This window comes from Temnothorax longispinosus, chromosome 2 (genome assembly GCF_030848805.1).
Source record: "Temnothorax longispinosus isolate EJ_2023e chromosome 2, Tlon_JGU_v1, whole genome shotgun sequence".
Lineage (NCBI taxonomy): Eukaryota > Metazoa > Arthropoda > Insecta > Hymenoptera > Formicidae > Temnothorax > Temnothorax longispinosus.
Window position 1 is genome coordinate 8163148 of NC_092359.1, and position 17261 is coordinate 8180408.

Below are 17261 nucleotides of genomic sequence, written 5' to 3' on the forward strand. Positions count from 1 at the left end.
AAGAATTTTTTTCAAATTTCTGCTTTCGATACATTTTAAATATTGTTTTTAACAATATGTAAAACATTTTCGAAAAAAATTGTTCGAGCCGTTTTCGAGATTTTATGTCCATCACCAATTACTGAACTGCTTCCTTTCGTTACCAATAATTCCCATTATTATTCATATTTTTTAACAATTCTATTTTTTAAATAACCACAAAAGAATATAGAATCATGTGCCAAAGTTTTAAATACTCGGAGCTTTTCATTTTTTTAATATTTAACTTAAAACAAACTTTATTTTTTCGATCCTTTGTGACTTCGTAAGTATACGGTTTCTTGACAGTTTGCAATGACCGCTGAGCGCTAAATATTTTTTTGATAAATATAGTAAATATTAAACAAAGAATAAATGTAGTCAACCACGAGTCTACTACTGCGGATGAGGCAGTGCATCTCTAAGACGACTCAGGTAGAAGAGAGGCAATTCACAGGTGCGGCATCACAGGTGCAGGAGCGAACGTTTCGTTTCTCCAGCAGAAGATATTAATACGGTAGGCTGACAAAAGCGCGTGGGGTGCGCGCTACCGGTGCCGTCGTAAAGTCGTTTCCGCCTCCTCGCGCGCGCCACGCTGGTGGGCTCGGAAGACAACGCGGGAAAAAGGGGCTTTTTTTATGGCGGTGTGTTGCGCCGAGCACAAATTTGCAGAGGACTATGGCAGCGGCCGCTTTTGAAAAGCCATTCGAAAGAATGGACGTCTAATGGCGACGATGTACGTAATTTTATGACTATTGTCGGTTGAAACGGTGATTCGTGCTGCCGTAGAGCGTATATATCCACCAAGCGATTCATCGCGCACGATCAATGAAGTCCGATTCTGTGGATACACGAAATCAACGACCGAAGCTGAAAAGGTAAATGAAGCTAAACCTAATTTGACACGTGTATTTTTACGTTCGAGAATGAATACGGAGATCATCGGCGTGAATCTCACTGAGATTCGACCTTTTGCGCGAGTCACGCCGATTTTTGTTTTCGAATAAGGTAACGCGACTTGCGCGTTGCGCACCGCTTGCGGTAGCGCAAGCTGAAAATCGGAACGTTTCGAAATGCGATAATTTACGCATTACAGAGGCTTGTTTGCGCCAGTCTGGCGCGGTCACCGCGAGAGAGAGACGCCAAATGGAACTTCCCCCGATCGACTAGGAACCGCGTTACGCCGCGCCGCGCCGCGCCGTTGGGTTACATTGCGGTGCTAATCATCATTGGTAACCGAAAAATAACGCTCTAGTCTAAAAGCTATTTGCTCTAAGTATTATCCGCGGATAAAAGCATATATAGCCGGCTACGAGCCGAGGCTAGACGGGTTCACTTTAAGGCCGCGTTCGCACGCACACATCGGCGCACAACACTCGCACTCGGATGGAACGCCGATTTTTTCTCCTCCCGGGCGATAACGCCCGGTAATTGGCACCGTATAAGCGTTACGCGCACGTGCAACGCACATATATACAAATGTATGACTGCACAGTCAGCTTGCGAAATTGTGCTACGCCGGATTTTTACCGTAAAGCTTCGGGAAAGTCCGTTGTGGCGTTAGACTTTGCGATCCTCTCCGCGTCAAATGTATTATAATCAGTAATTAGTACATCCGATACGATTTTAAGAGAAAAATTTCAGTTCGCGGTAACATAATTATTGCTAATAATTTTGGATATTTGATATCAATTTCATATTTCATCTTTTCCTTCGCGCATGAATGACCTCGTATCTGTTGAAAGATTTTGATAAGCCTATAAATAGAATTCGTATAATCGCGTCAATAGATCTACCTTTACCAGGGTTGATGACCTGTATCGGTAGCAGTTAGCAAATACCAACACGAATAAATCTATTTAAGCAATATGTATTTCGTATAAAAAATAGCGTCTACTTATAACGTCTTTCTTTAAATGCGGTTCACTAACTACTGAAAAATAAAAAAAGTAAAAAGGTAAAAAAATATTCTGTGGGACAAGAGGACGAGATTCCTTTATCGGTTTTCTTATTACTCGTATCTTACGAATCTATTATTTCTTACGGGTCATAAGCGCTAAAAACCGATTTATCTAAGAAAGATGATCAGATTATCACTCGAAGGTCTGATTTGCGCTTTAATCCTATACGTAGACATTCTGTCTTTAATCCTACGTAGAATTCTGAGTTTCCACGTACAATAAATAATACTTTACAAACATCTCGTTTTGCATTTAATAGGATTACGTCGCAAAAGTATAACGATAACAGCTATCGTTCTCGAGTTTTTGAACGTTAATTTGTTCTAGATTATTGAAGAGTTCTAGGTACTGAGGAGCACGTAGATTATTAAAGTATCATGTTATTTTACAAACGGCATGCGCGTTTTGAATGAAGTCTTGGTATGAAAGTTACAGTCGAGGTGCGCTGGATGGCAATCTCCGTGAAAGAAGAAATTTCACACGCGATTTATCCCCTTGAGCATAATATCTTTGAGGATACAAGGTCCCCGGGTGAGGTAAAGCGTAACTCAACCAAGACAGGTTGCATCGAGATGTTATGGTAAACATACAGCGAAAGATCTCGCACCTAGGTGCGAGATCGGGCTTGGAGTTTGCCTGCGTAAATAGACGGGAGGACGGGGTTTATGTTTCTGTCTCAAATTCCTTACGTGCAGGCGCATAACCCCTTCGAACCTTAATGCACCGTAACGTTTAACGACTTCGTCAAAGAGACTTCCATGGCGCTGTTTGCACGTTGTCTTTTAGAGGACCACGGTTCCAAAAGTTTGGCAAGACGATTATCGGCACATGTATAAGCGGCCGGGTTGACGCGAACGTTAAGATTCTTCTGGGTGTGTCTATTCGCGTTCGCACATGTCGCCAACTCAACAACGATCCACGCTACTTAAATAAGCAACGATGAAAAAAACGTTACGTTCGCTTAAGTCGTATAGTCTGGAGTAGCAAAAATATAATCGTAAAACGCTTTTTACAATCTCTCTGTGTGTATATTCTGAAACTTATTTTTTACAGGACCATAAAACGGCGTCTGATACCATGGAGATGAACAAATTATTAATTACTAATAATAAGGACAGCAAGTCTAGTGAAATATATTGTCTCGATTCTAAACTGCAGTGTCAATTCTTTTCACTTAATTACGATAGAAGTAAGTAATATTTTGTCAAATCATATTTTGTTCGTTGGGTATCTACTAATATAATAAACTCCTGCGTTTCTCGCTGGTGCTCGTAGCAACTTACTGATAGAATTGAGTCCGTAGTTGGTATGGTAGACAGATTGCGACGGGCTGTTGATCGGGAGTCCGGAGTTGCCGAGACTAAGACTGGAACCTAAACTTCCCGTGCTTTGTTGACCGAGTTGCCCAAAACCACTCATCGTCATGCCGCTTTGCAATTGTCCAAGACCTACGGGGAAGATGAGCACAGTTAAATACGCGAGGTGTAATTAATGCAAGGTTACGTGTTACAGCGACATGGGGAGGCGGGAGATTTGTAAAGAAACGGGAAAGATCGGTTGATTATCGGTGTCATTGTCGGTACAACCGTCGGTGAACAACCGTGGGACCAATAATACGCAGTAAGTAATTTCAGCTGTCTCAACCAGTGGACGGGCGAAATTAAATTAGGAGGCGAGCATCGTCGCGACTTCGTCTACGAGAATTGGTGTTTCCTTCTCATGTTGCTTCTTCTCCCGTTAGCGCGTGAACGAGATGCTAATCATATCGCGCATTAAATGACATGACGAATTGTGTGCAATTTGCATAGACGCGGATAATACGCTTCAATTAAATCGCAGACAAAAGTGCCTACGTCTTTGAGACTATACAACTTTCTTCATTCTCGTTTACACTTGCGTTTCGATCCCGGTGTCCCGGTGCTATTTCATCTTTTAGAAATGAAATTAATTTTGTAAGACGCGTGTGTGTACATGGAATAAAAATATATTTGTGTAAATCAAGTAGATTAAACATCTATAAATTCAGATTATGTGTTAAAATATTGCACAAACTAGATTATATAAAAATAATAATAATAATTTCAGATACGTCGTTAACATTTTAAGAAATATTCAAAATCAGTGGTTTCATTGATCACTGGCATAAAAATGTAAGATTTCTTGACACTTGAACATAATTATTTATTTATATAATGTTTAAATATTCATTGTCTCTCGAATTATTGATTTATAAAAACTATTTGATTTATAAAAATGAAAGAGATTATTGCAAAAATGAAAGTATCGATTTTATTAAATCTCTTTCTCTTCTCAGTTCTCTATATTATCAAAATAGATTGCGTAATTATTTCATAAGACAGTGGATCAATTTGAGATGTCTAATTAGAAAATTCATAAAGAAATGAGAAAAATGCTCGGTGTAAGCACACTCTCTAAATATTATATTTTTTTCTCTACAACTGTCTTATGTAATGATCTGATATGTAACTGATCTTATGTAATGCATTCTTTATAACTAGTAATTTCATATTTATAAAAAAAAGCAAAAAAGAATTAAAAAATGAATAATACTACGAAAAATAAGCGATTGTGTGTAAATATATAAATTTTTTTTATATATTTATACATATATTTATATATATAAATTTTATTTATATATTTAACTAATACAGTTAAATAATTTATATATTTACACAAGTCACAGTATGTATATTGACATTATATATAAATGTGTGCATTATGGAATACCATCGATACTTTATCAGTGATCCAATGTGACATATGAAATTGATAGCTGCTACGGAAATAACTGTCAGAGGAGACAGTTTTTTTAAAGGATATCAGGAAATTCTGGTATAAATTTCATTTTTAAACATGGCCGATGACAAATATCGAGTCCTTGCGAGTAATAATACAGGCGATCGAAAAAGCGTTTCCTGTCTTGGCCAACGTAAGCATATGGATAATTTCTTTCTTTTTTTTTATCTTGCGTTTCTTGGTTACGGTTAGTGATAAAAGCTATTGATATCTGACCTGTTCCCATTCCCCATCTGTCCGCAGGAGTATGAAACATTCCGCTGCACAAGTCGGAGGTCATCGGTCCGAAGGGAGGTAAGCCGTGCGACGGTAGCAGCGATCCCGAGGACCGAAACACGTTGGTTGTCTTCTTGCGCTTCTTCCACTTCGCTCGTCGGTTTTGAAACCATACCTACAGGCAGATGAACAAGGAGTCTGTTACTGGTAGTCTGATAAAAAGTTCAAAAATTCTTAAAATCCTAAAAATATATATAATATTAAATAACAGATCTTATATTTTTTTGTTACGTTTATTTATAAATAACGTGATCTTACGTGATTTTTACATTTCCACTGATAGTACTCTTTATCTTTTACTGTTTTTACTAAATTAATACTAATTAAAAATTAATATGACTCGTTCATCAATGAGCAGCAAGAAAGAAAGTTGTTGAGTCAACTATTATCCTTTTCACCAGACATTTTCGTTTCTAAATCGAAAATCGCATATCCGACAACTTCTTTCCCCGCCCTCTCCCCCGCGATATCATTTCTTTTCTCAATAGGACGCAACCAAATCCAACCATTGCGACGGTAAGATGTCCCTCGGTGTTACGACAATATCTTCGACCCCACCGCGGGTAGCTATTAGCCGACGTTATGAGCTGTTGATTCTGGCCACGTAGTGGCCCCCTAAGCTGCCGGGGTCCCGGGACTTGATTTATTGATATCGCATGCAAAGCCCGCCTCTGTGTTCTCCGATATACCTACCCTCGCCCTATCTCGCCACCACCACCACCACCACCAACGCACCACCAACACTACCACTACTCTACCGGGCTCTCTCTGTCTCTCTCGCTTCTATCCTTCGCCGCAGACTATAGTCCCTTTTCTGGCACGGTAGCGAGCACTGTAGCCATCTCATATGTGCCCATAAATTAGTACTTTAGCATTAAAGCGCGGGATGCGCGCTTGCGCCACCGTACGCACCATACATATGACCATACACACACGAGACACACACACACACACACACACTCACTCACACACGGAGAAGAGCAGGACGGCGGAGACCGAGAGGGGTAGCGGTTCAAGGGGTAGGAACACCCTACGCTAACATACGAGGATTATACGAATCTAATTGGATATATGGGATTTACACGCTCCAGTATACACCTCAGGTATTGCAACGAAGCGATCGTTGCATTCTTACGCGCTCGACGGTTCTTTAATATCTGGCACAAGATTTTGGAATCGAATGATACGATAACAGGAAACGAATGTCGATATCTTGAATTCGTCACCTGTTGTCGCTGGAAAACTTAACAGTTTTAACAAGATTCGTTAATTTTACATGTGTCATATGTAGCTTCACGGCTGTTGACGCTTGTCATCAGTGAAGCGATAACTATTATTTTTTAATTTTTATCGGATTGCGATTATACACGTGTATAAGATAAAACTCAATTCTATGGCATCATATACATATAATAAGCTAATATATTTAGTGATTATGGCGATTTTAAGTAACTAAATGTGAAATCTGTTCTCATCTTTATTTTTAACTCTTTCTTATATATACTAACTTATCTTTCTTTAGGATAATCTTCTTTAATTTTTAATTGAATACGGACAATGATGTCATTTTTGGCTAAATTAACGTTTATCGTCCCGTGATATTTGTCGGAGGCTCGTAACAGCTGGCGGGTCTCTTGACTCTCAAGGATGGACGCTCGTGACGAGAGAATGGCATTAGAGCTGGGTGGTGTTAAGTGCATTGGGACCGAATCAGCGTCTATATATCAGTCAGTGGCGTAGAATCAAATACTATTCTCCTCCATCTCCATAAAATTCACTACATCCTTATAAAGGCGGATATATCTACGATTTCAAACATGTGAATGCGCATTTCTCTTCGCCGATATCGCGTGTAACTTCAGATGCGAATATGATGGTTCAATAAAAATTCGCAAAATTGTTGAATATCTAAGATAATTTCAGTTTTCGTGTTTTGCAAAATTGTTCGATATGATCTCACGTATTTATCTGATATGTTAATAGATCGCTTGATCATATGTACTTAAATTATCATTTTACCAAATTTTTACTGTCGTTAATCATTCAATATTATCACTTATAGGCTAGCTAAAATTCATAACTTATACGTTTGCTAATTACTATTGTATATTAGCAGTATAGTTTTCAATTTTTTTTTACACATTTTAGAATGTTTTTTTATACAATAAAAATATTTCAGTTTATCTTCTATTAAATCCTTCTATTCATAGTTGTATAAAATGTCTATATATTTGTTACTAAATAAATAAATTAAATAAGTGATTAAATGTATGAATAAAAATACATGTGTTTGCGTCAAATAAAATATATTTTATAATTTATAATTTATTCAAAATATCTCAATTAAAATATTATTATAAATCTCTGCATTAAATACGCACTTTCCTTTTTAATCAACTTGCATTAAGCATAGCATCTTTTAAGATAATACAAATATTAACGACATTAAATAATTAAAAAATATAATAAGCTTTTAGACATATATCGATGTATTTTTAGATGTCTTGAGAATTTTCTAATTTTCACAAAATATGAATTTTCTTCTCGTCGATATGCCTATTTTATTTTATTTTAAAGCAGCCATGACGCGTGCGGTAAAGGTAGGCTTTTCCGCCCTTTTCCGGGGTCACGATGTCTTCGCGCCGTCGACGAATCGTCTCTTGACACGTCGATTTCACGGTAGAATTACAATGTAACCGCGACTAAATGCCCGTGGATAATCCGCCGTTACACGCCGATCCACAATCCAGAGGAGGGAAAAAGCAGACTGCCTACGCGCAAATCGCGCATTATCACATACACCCTCTATCCCGCACGCAGGTGCATCGAGCCTATACACGTATGGCAGAACTTCCGTTAATTAACGCAGGCGGATGCTAATGGGTTCTGTTACGAAATAACAACGCGCGAACGAGTGCTTTCGACGCGCGTGTCCGATACCGAAAAGCCGAGCAATCGATGAGTTCTTCATTCGTGTCGGAATCCAAGATTCATGTCGAAGAACAATCGGGAGTATCATAGTGTGTCGGGTGTATCCAAAAGTACATAGAAGTTTAAACTTGCGTTTACAATAAGCTGTACATGTCTAATTAATGCTACAGCAGTCCTGCAGATAGATTAAAATTAAATTAAATTTTAAACATGCATAAAAACATGGAAAATAAGAAATATAATTTCGAATAATGGCCAGTAGATATAATACTATATACAATTAATACTTACAATGACAAAAAGTCGTGATAGTCAAAAATACATGGAATCTTCATAATTGCAATCAATTTAACATACATGTTCCGAAATGCATGACAATTTCCTTTTGGAACCGATCGATCGGAATCGACAGGTTCCTGCCCGAGAGCTTTATGTATTAAAACTCTTAATCAATGTGATTGAAACAGTATGAAGATATGTTGAATTCACTTCATAATGTCATTAATCAAACTTCAAATTTAGCGCTGATAGAAATGCAATTGCTCTATATGACTATATCTTTAGTATTAGTTTCTCTAGTATTATTTCCATCGCGCTCATTTTTATGGTGCTAGTATAATACGCGTACGAAGAATTTTACAAAAGAATTTATCAAAGTTTTGATTACGATAGCATTTCACAAGCGTATTGTACAATTAAACATTTTATACATTCTATAGAAAATATATTTCAGCTATATATTCAGAATATATATTTAAATATGTATTCAAAATATATTTCTCGTTAATGTGCTAATGAACGATATTTCCGCCGATGAATGATAGACGATATCGGTGCTTCATTGTTAACGAGCAAAGCCGAAAGGGGTATTCGAAAAGGAACAACTGGCATGAATCGTAGTTGAACACACCTTTCGATGACTAAGATGCCCTGACTGACGCCTTTTCGTAAGATATAAGCGCTCCGGCGAGGAGCGAACCGGCGCGGCGGGTCAATTAGGAACATTGCTTTTTAAAAATTGATCAATCACTGCTTTCTCGGGGCGCGTGCGCCGTGGCAGCTGTTCCCAGGAAACACCTGGGATCAGGATGAGGGTGGATACGGACGTTGCTGGTTTCATAAAATCGACATCGACTCTCCTAGTAATCCGGCTGCTCGAGATCGTGGGCGCATTTCGAGATGCATGGGCGGTAGTGCAAAAGTTACAGTTTTGATAAAATTTTAGACGATACAGTCCGGTGTTATCACAGGAACATATGATAGCAAAACATATTTTTTTCATTTTTTCCATAAAATCTGCATCTCTTTATAAATTTTCAATATTAAAGATAATAATCGCGCGCGTGAAAGAGAGCAGTTTCTTAATAAATGGGAATAAATTAAAAGTAAGACGATTCAAGTAAATCGATTAAAAATAAAAGAAAATAAATCATTTACTTTTTTATTAAAAAAAGAATATTCTTTTATATAAGTGACAACTTTTATTTAATTACTTATGTTAATTTATCATATCAATAAAAATTGCAAATAAAATTTCTTCTTTATGTTGTCGTTATTATAAAATTCATTCAATATGAAATATCTTAATAGGTATATCTTAATGTCTTAATGTATCTTAAACGTGTATCTAGAGATAATGTAATACGCTTATTTATATTTAGTATACATTTAACATTCTTCCTGCATGGTAAAAAAATCGCCATAAATTTATCCGCCGACATTTTTACACGAGAGAAGCTTACGCAAAATTTACACATGACAGACTATTTACATTTATAATTCGCTGTTCATTAATTTCAAAATCAAGTAATTCCGTTCGTTAAATAAATTATTTTCCATCGTTGAACGTATTTGTAATGTAATGGTAGTATACATGATCGATATTTCAATAATGATAATGCATTATCAAATCGTATATGTATTTCCAATAGAGTTGCAAAATTTTAAAGAAAAGACTACGAATTTCTGTTAATAACTTACAGATGATTATTTTTCGATTTTTCGTTAATAATCTCTTTAATTTTGTTTATAAAATATTGTAACTTTATTCTGATTTATATTTTAAATTGACAGTTGAAAAAATTTATATTTATAATATCTTTAAAATAATAATTAATTTGTACACTATTGTACACATATGTAATCAACAATTTCATTAAATATCGGAATCTTGAAATTTTTTATACATCTCGGCTGGGACTAAGTTTTATCAAACTATAATACTTCCGAAAAGCATTTCCGCAACGACAAAGGATCATAGAAGACGGTAAGAATCGCGATTTTCAAGAAGCGACCTTTTCTATTTCTTTTCGTCGATCGCGAGAATGGCTTAGTTTAACTCCGGAGGAGCCCTCGAGCCTTCAAGGGGAGGCAAGAAAGGTGGCAAGAAGCGAGCATTGGCCAGGCAGGGATGGTTTGAGGTTAGGGTGAGGTTTAGGGGGTGGGGAAGGGGTGGCGAGACCTCGTAAAGGGGGTTTCAGCAGGCGCTGATATAAATTGAGCTTGCCATCAAGGCAAGCGGCGGGATCTGCCCGAGGCCACAAGATATATAGGAGTAGCTTTCAGCACGCCATTGAAGAATAGTCCGACTCACTTCGCGGAAAAACGCCTCGAATCGCCACGAAACGAGATAACGTTTCTCTTTTGTGATTCCGCTCGGGATGGGAGAAGCTTTCCGCGATGAAATCTTGATTCACTGTCTCAAATAGCCGATTTACGAGATTACGAGATTAATATTTTACAATGATACAAGGAGCTAATAATCCTTAATCCGATAAATCTATGTAATCGCACATATTAAACGTTCATTAATTAAGTATTAAATTATAATTTACGATGTTTTCAATACGCACGACCCATCGCAATCATTACTTTTACATAAATCGAAAAGATGGTAAGGGATGTTTGATAGAACGATGTTTTAAACCAAAGGTTGATAAGAGAAATTAGCATATATTAAGATCTAACCCTTTTAAATTAAAATTAATATAAATATGTGATCGATTTCCGATATTGCCAATAATAAACATATATTATCTTTTCTATATTTTTAAATATTTTATCTCTACGAAATTATTGATGAAAGCGTCAATACACATAAATTGAAGCTATTCGATCTATTTTATATTCCTTCGAATTATTTATAGTTGCAAAAAAATTATTTATAACTAATATGTGCTCGTAAGTCGACAAAAGAATGTACGCTGGACCACCAGGTGGTGATAAATTTAATGAAAATAAATACTATATAAGTTATGTTTGTAGGATGTGACCCTGATTGATGACGGTAGTCGGGAGACAGTCTGAGGGTGGCAAGACGCATTATCCGGACCGCCCACTGTTTCATGTTGCGTTGCGCCGCTGTCAGGAGAGAGATTTTCGCTATGCCATTAGTGAATCGCCCGATTTCTAACGTAGAATTAAAAATCGGTCACTTTTTGATACATTATTATTCATTATGATATGATATGTTACATGTCTATTATGTATAATACGACTATTACATATATCTATATTGTTGTTTACGACATTGTATTTATGTCAGTAAATTAATTTGTCTTTATATAAAATATTACTACATTTATATTCTATATAGAGATATAGGCTAATAGAAACAACTATACATTTTATATCTTGAGTATTATTAGTAAGAGAATATTAACTATCTCATTAGCATAGATACAAATGGAAGTGAGTGACATAACTTTAATAGAAGACTCGGAAAATTTATCCTGGCAAGAATAGAAACGCAGGTAGTTTCCTCTAGAGCACATAATCTCATAAAGGGTTTGACGCGAAACACGACGATAAAATGCATACTCGGTGCTCTCACATGCACCTCGGCCATAAACTTGATCCATTTATACTTTATTATTATTTCACGGCCGCAATATCGCTGGCTTACGATACCTGTCGTCAAATTAGCTCGAATTGCTCGTGGAACTGGATTTACTTGTTTGGATAAACTCGCTCGCAAAAATCTATATGGCACCCATACGTTTACGAAAAAGCAACATATCAATCGTTTTCCGAGATCGTATCTTTCACGGGTACTTTCGTAATCCATTTCGTCGACGAATATATTAAATTATGTATCAAATTCCGTGTCTTCTCATATTGCTCTTGTTTTTGAGAATAAGAAGTAATTAGAACATGTGTTTCTAGAGATTTGTCTTTTAATATCACTTTATATGTCTAAACTACCTTATACGCCTTGCGATCCAATTTCTATTCTATACTTTGGAAATTATTTATATAATTTCTCTATAGTAATATTGTTGTTATTATTAATATATAATAATGTAATTATATGTAATATATATATATATATATATATATATATATATATTATTATTATTACTATTACTATATATTATATTGTTATATATTATTCTCGATAAAGTAAATTCTGCTGTATGGAATTATATAATTTATTATTTAATATTTTTAAATTTCTCATAGAATTCCCTTTTTGTAACTTATAAGTATGCGTACCTAGTCCTCGGTCCTTTAATCGAGCGAACTTATGGATTTTCGCTGCTTTCGAAATTATTCAGTGCTGCAAACGTCATAACAAAATGGGCGTTAGATGATGCTCCCTCGGGTCATCGCAGCGACACAATTTATCCATCGAGAACCCTAATGCCCTTCCGCGGCGCTGTTACCTCGCACGTCTACACGGGGATGCTTTTCTCCCCGGCCTTGTTACACACGCGTGCATCCGTATGCGTGTAACGCGGTTCGTGCCGTACACCCTACACGCGATATTTTTCGGGCGGCGACACGTAAGAGCTAATATCGCGGCCTATGCATATTTATACGGCATTAAAAATCACCCCTCCCTTAAAATGCATAGACCACTGCATAGCAGAGGCGCTGGATCTTCGCAGCGCGCGACGCAGAAGCGGCGCGGCGGATGGCGAAGCGAGATTCGCGCGCACGCGTTTTACGCTTTTTCATCGCTTGCCGAAGTTCCATTTTACGCAAGGAAGAGCGAATCGGTATTTCGATGCGAATTTTACGAACGTCATCGCGGCTCATATATTGTTTTAAAATTTGACGACGCTAACAAAGAGCGAATCTAAAATTTTACATTTCTCTTTTACAAAATTTTACATTTCATTTCTACATTTCACGCAACTTTTGCTTGAAATACTTTGAAAACACAAAGCTATAAATTCCATAATAAAAATAAATAAAATGTAATACAAACGATTTCTTCGCGACACTGTTATTCTAATAGTCCCAATAATTACACTTCGTTTTACGTCGAACAAAAAGATGGACTGTTATAATAATTTGATGATTTACATATAAATTTATTTTATATATATTATAATTTTTAATCCGTTGCGAAGATTTTTGACGCAATGCGTGATCTATTACAATCTTTAAAAAGAGATTAAAGATGCTAGAAAAGGGTATTCCACCGTGCGGTAACGTGACAATGATTTAACGCGACGCTCGTTCATGATCGAGAGTGATTCGCGGCATAGTAACTTGACACAGGAATGTTTGATGCATCGTCGTAAAACACTCGATTGCCATGTACACATGTCCGGCAACGTCGAATATATACCCATCCGCAAATGTGACCGGCGATAGTTTATCGCGCGGAAATTTTGCAACTCAATATCGTATCTCGATCATATTCGAATTTTGATACCGCACGCGCGATACCGTAACTCTGCGTTAAAGGTATTGATTTTGCAATAAACGTCCTCGGACTCGCGCTTCCTTTGCGCACAGTCGACCAGCGGAATTATCGACTCTTCGCGGGACGATATTACTCGAATCGCGGATATTTTCTGGCGCGTAATTTCTCGTTCATAAAAGCTTATCGATATAGTGACGTGCGATGTGACAAGGATGGTCCAGCCTCATAAATAATTAATTAACATTTTCAAAGGAACACTTTTCCAATCGAGCTGTCGATTCCAGAGATAGTCGGCTCATTGAAGCTTCTGCTTTTGAATTACGTTTAAATGCAATAAATAGACGAAGAAATCGCTGGTTAACTTGTATATAATCAGAAATTAATTGTGATTCATCATAATTATACAATAGTAATAATTAGAAAATTATTATAATATTTATTGTAATTATAAAATTTACGAATATGGAAACGTCGCTCTTAAGTTAGAAAAAGCCGGTGGTAAAGTTCTTCGCAACGTCGCGCAGTAAGCAACAAAACCATTTCCCATTTCTCGGGGCAAGACAATAACGAACTACATTTATCCTCGCTGCAGTCACTTGCTTATCCCAAAGGACGGCCGAATGACATCGCCATTCATCCGGTTCCCGGGGGATACTTTGAAAGCAATACTCCGGCACCCGCTATACCGTGGACGAGCTACCGCATCTCTCTCGTGGCATATGTGACTTCTGCAACTCGCGATATATCGAAGCGAGAAAAGTCACGCGTTTAAGCCATTGACTCTTCTCAAGAAATTGAGACTCTCGTATACCAGTCATTGTGATTCGTCTCTTAATTATAATCTAATATAATTCGTTATATTAAAAAAATTAATTATAAACTCTAAATAATTCGTTAATTGTTAATATAAACGCGTGCAAAATTCACATTGCTCTTATATCATACCATCACTTTTTAATTACGCTGATAATTCGATAAATATCATAAAAATGCACGCGAGATTTCAACTCGTTCTGCTATAGGATTCTCGAGCACGTCCAGGAACCACGAAAATATTTTTATTTTGCCTAATTTCCGTTTTTACGAATAAAACGGTATTATCGAAAAAATGTTTCGAGAGATACTGGCTATTTCCGCATTAATGATTTTACACTGCGATTCCGGAGTTCAAACAATCGAAAGAAGTCGGACTGACGGTAGGCGCAATGCGGTGTTGGACGACGATAATCTACGAAACGATATCGCGCGCGAAAACAAGGTGTCCTTTTTTGCGGCGCCGAAAGTTCGCGCTCATCGACGAAAGGTCGTGCCCCATAAAATTTCCGGCAGTGGCAATCGAAAGGACCCTTCAGCCTAGAAACGAGCAGTTACCTGAGGCAGTTAAGTTAAATGCCTGTTAGCAGACGTTAACTGCCCGGCGCTATGGGTTCTATTCCGTGGACGATTGCAATTTTAATCGCCTCTTCATTATGATTAAATTTAAATCGACCGTGTGCAGTCTAATAAAGCTCGTTCTATCCGGCGCCGCTCTCTCTCTCTCTCTCGAAACAGAAAATGTCTCCTGGGCGGATTAAAATACGCGTAATTAAAACCGTAAAGTGCCGATATGCCGCCCGAAATAAACTGTCGGCTTAGTAATAAACGTCCGGCTGAAAAAAGCTTTTGTCTCAAACTCTCGGCGCAGCGGGTCTCTCGGAATGATTGAACTTTATTTGAAGCATCGAGCGCGGCGAATTAATATTCGGTATGATTGACGGTAAGGAATAACGCCCGCGCGCGCGTTCTAAAAGCGTGCACATCGCATGAAAAAAAGCCGTTGACCCCGTGCGTCAATCGTGAATTCCCGCCACGAGCGGCCTGCGCCGCGAGCGGCAGTCCCGCATTATTTCGCGCTACCATCGTGCGAAATAATGCATAACCATCGAGCGACGCTTCCCATTGAGGAATAATATTCTAAATATTATTGCGTGGATGAGGGAAGGGTAACGAACACGCGCTTTTCGTTGATTTAATTCCATCGACATCCTGTGCTTCTTTCCTGGTATTTCCCCGTTTACACTAGAGATTTATCGCGGAAATTAAATTGTGAGTTAGTAACTCTCAACTGTGACGAAATCTCGAATAATATTATGTAAAAATATCCAAAGCAATTTTGTAAGGTCACACATTGCATCCTTTTGCTTGATTGTATTCTTGTTGCCAAATAAAAATCATTTTATTATTATTATTAACCGCAAGATGTTAAAATGTGCCCTTTTAATAAGTTACTTTTCGCGCTTATGGAAAGCAGTCGTCAAATACAACAGCCAAACGACTATATTTCGATGCAGCTGGAGGGGTTGGTTGCGCTTAGCGACACCGCGCTCTGCAAACCGGGTAACGCGCCGGGTGTATGAGAGTAATACGTGAGTTACCCTTTTTTTTTATTCGAAAATGATAAAACTCGGTCTAATGTAAAATTCATTATGTCCATTACGGCTAATTAAGCGGAGCGAACACTCACCAAAAACCCGTGCATTTTTCAGCGATAAAGTCGGCGGCTCTTAATTATTTTATTTCGGACGAGCGCGCGTACCGGTAATTCGCTATATTCTATACGCATATATACGTCAAATCTCGCGGTGCCGTCGCGGGAATGCGCGTATCTCCGATACGCGTCTTAGGACAATACGTATCGCCGCGCTAACGAGTTCGCAACGTAACAATAATCGCATTAAGACGTTAATTAAATGTTACACATAATTTCAAATAGCTGCATAATGCCACTTCGAAATAATTGTTGTTTGTACAGCAGTTCTCACGATGCGTTACCCGCGCAATTTAATAGTTGTTCATTAACGGGAATTAGAGATGGAGCAGCAATTACGCCTCTCTTCGAGCGATAATAAATTACAAATCGATGAACCGTAATATTTCATTACGCTATTCCAAGTATTTTGTTGCTAATCAGGGATGCTTCCCATCGTTCCGCCGCATTTCGCTCGATCGGAAAAATGGTGACTGATTAATCTCTCCATGCGACCGTTCGCTCTGCCAGAGCGGTGTGTAATTGTGTGTATATGTGTGTGTGTGTATGCCGATTGCATTCGAAATATCTCTATCGCATGCGGTATCGATCGAATTTTGAGTGCAACGAGTTATAACGACAAATAGTTTTCTTCTCGTTTAAAAATTAATATAAACGCATTTTGCGTAATAACAATGAGAAATACACTTCAATTTTTTTTAATAATAAGGAAAATATCGACCCATCTAATATTTTGATATTTTAAAACGTAAATATGTTTATAAGCTTGAAAGATTATTCGACAAAATTGTTATAATAAAATTTAAAAAGAAGCAAACGTATGTAAAGGATGATTGGATAAACAGTACGTATCAATGAGCGAGCGGAGCAATTCTTGTGTAACTATCGCAGCTATATCGGAGGGACAGAGAGGGAATGAGCTGCCTCGTTATTATGTGCAACGCACTCGTAGCGAGTAATTTTCTACCCATTAATGCAACGATTATACAACAGAGCTATTACGCTTACTGTATCAATGATGCGAAGTATCATAATTTATGCTGCATACAATGTACCGAATTGTAAAATTGTGAAT

General features: G+C 37.5%; 1 protein-coding gene across 1 annotated transcript in view; it reads right to left on the reverse strand.

The window, feature by feature from the left end:
* Nucleotides 1-17261, reverse strand: part of Otp (orthopedia homeobox) — a 32645-nt gene that overhangs the window by 5173 nt on the left and 10211 nt on the right. Inside the window, exons 4-5 of the mRNA XM_071770254.1 lie at nt 5013-5187; nt 3263-3427 (exon numbers count right to left, since the gene is read on the reverse strand). Coding sequence (XP_071626355.1) covers nt 3263-3427; nt 5013-5187 — 340 coding nt within the window. The remainder of the gene's footprint in view (nt 1-3262; nt 3428-5012; nt 5188-17261) is intronic.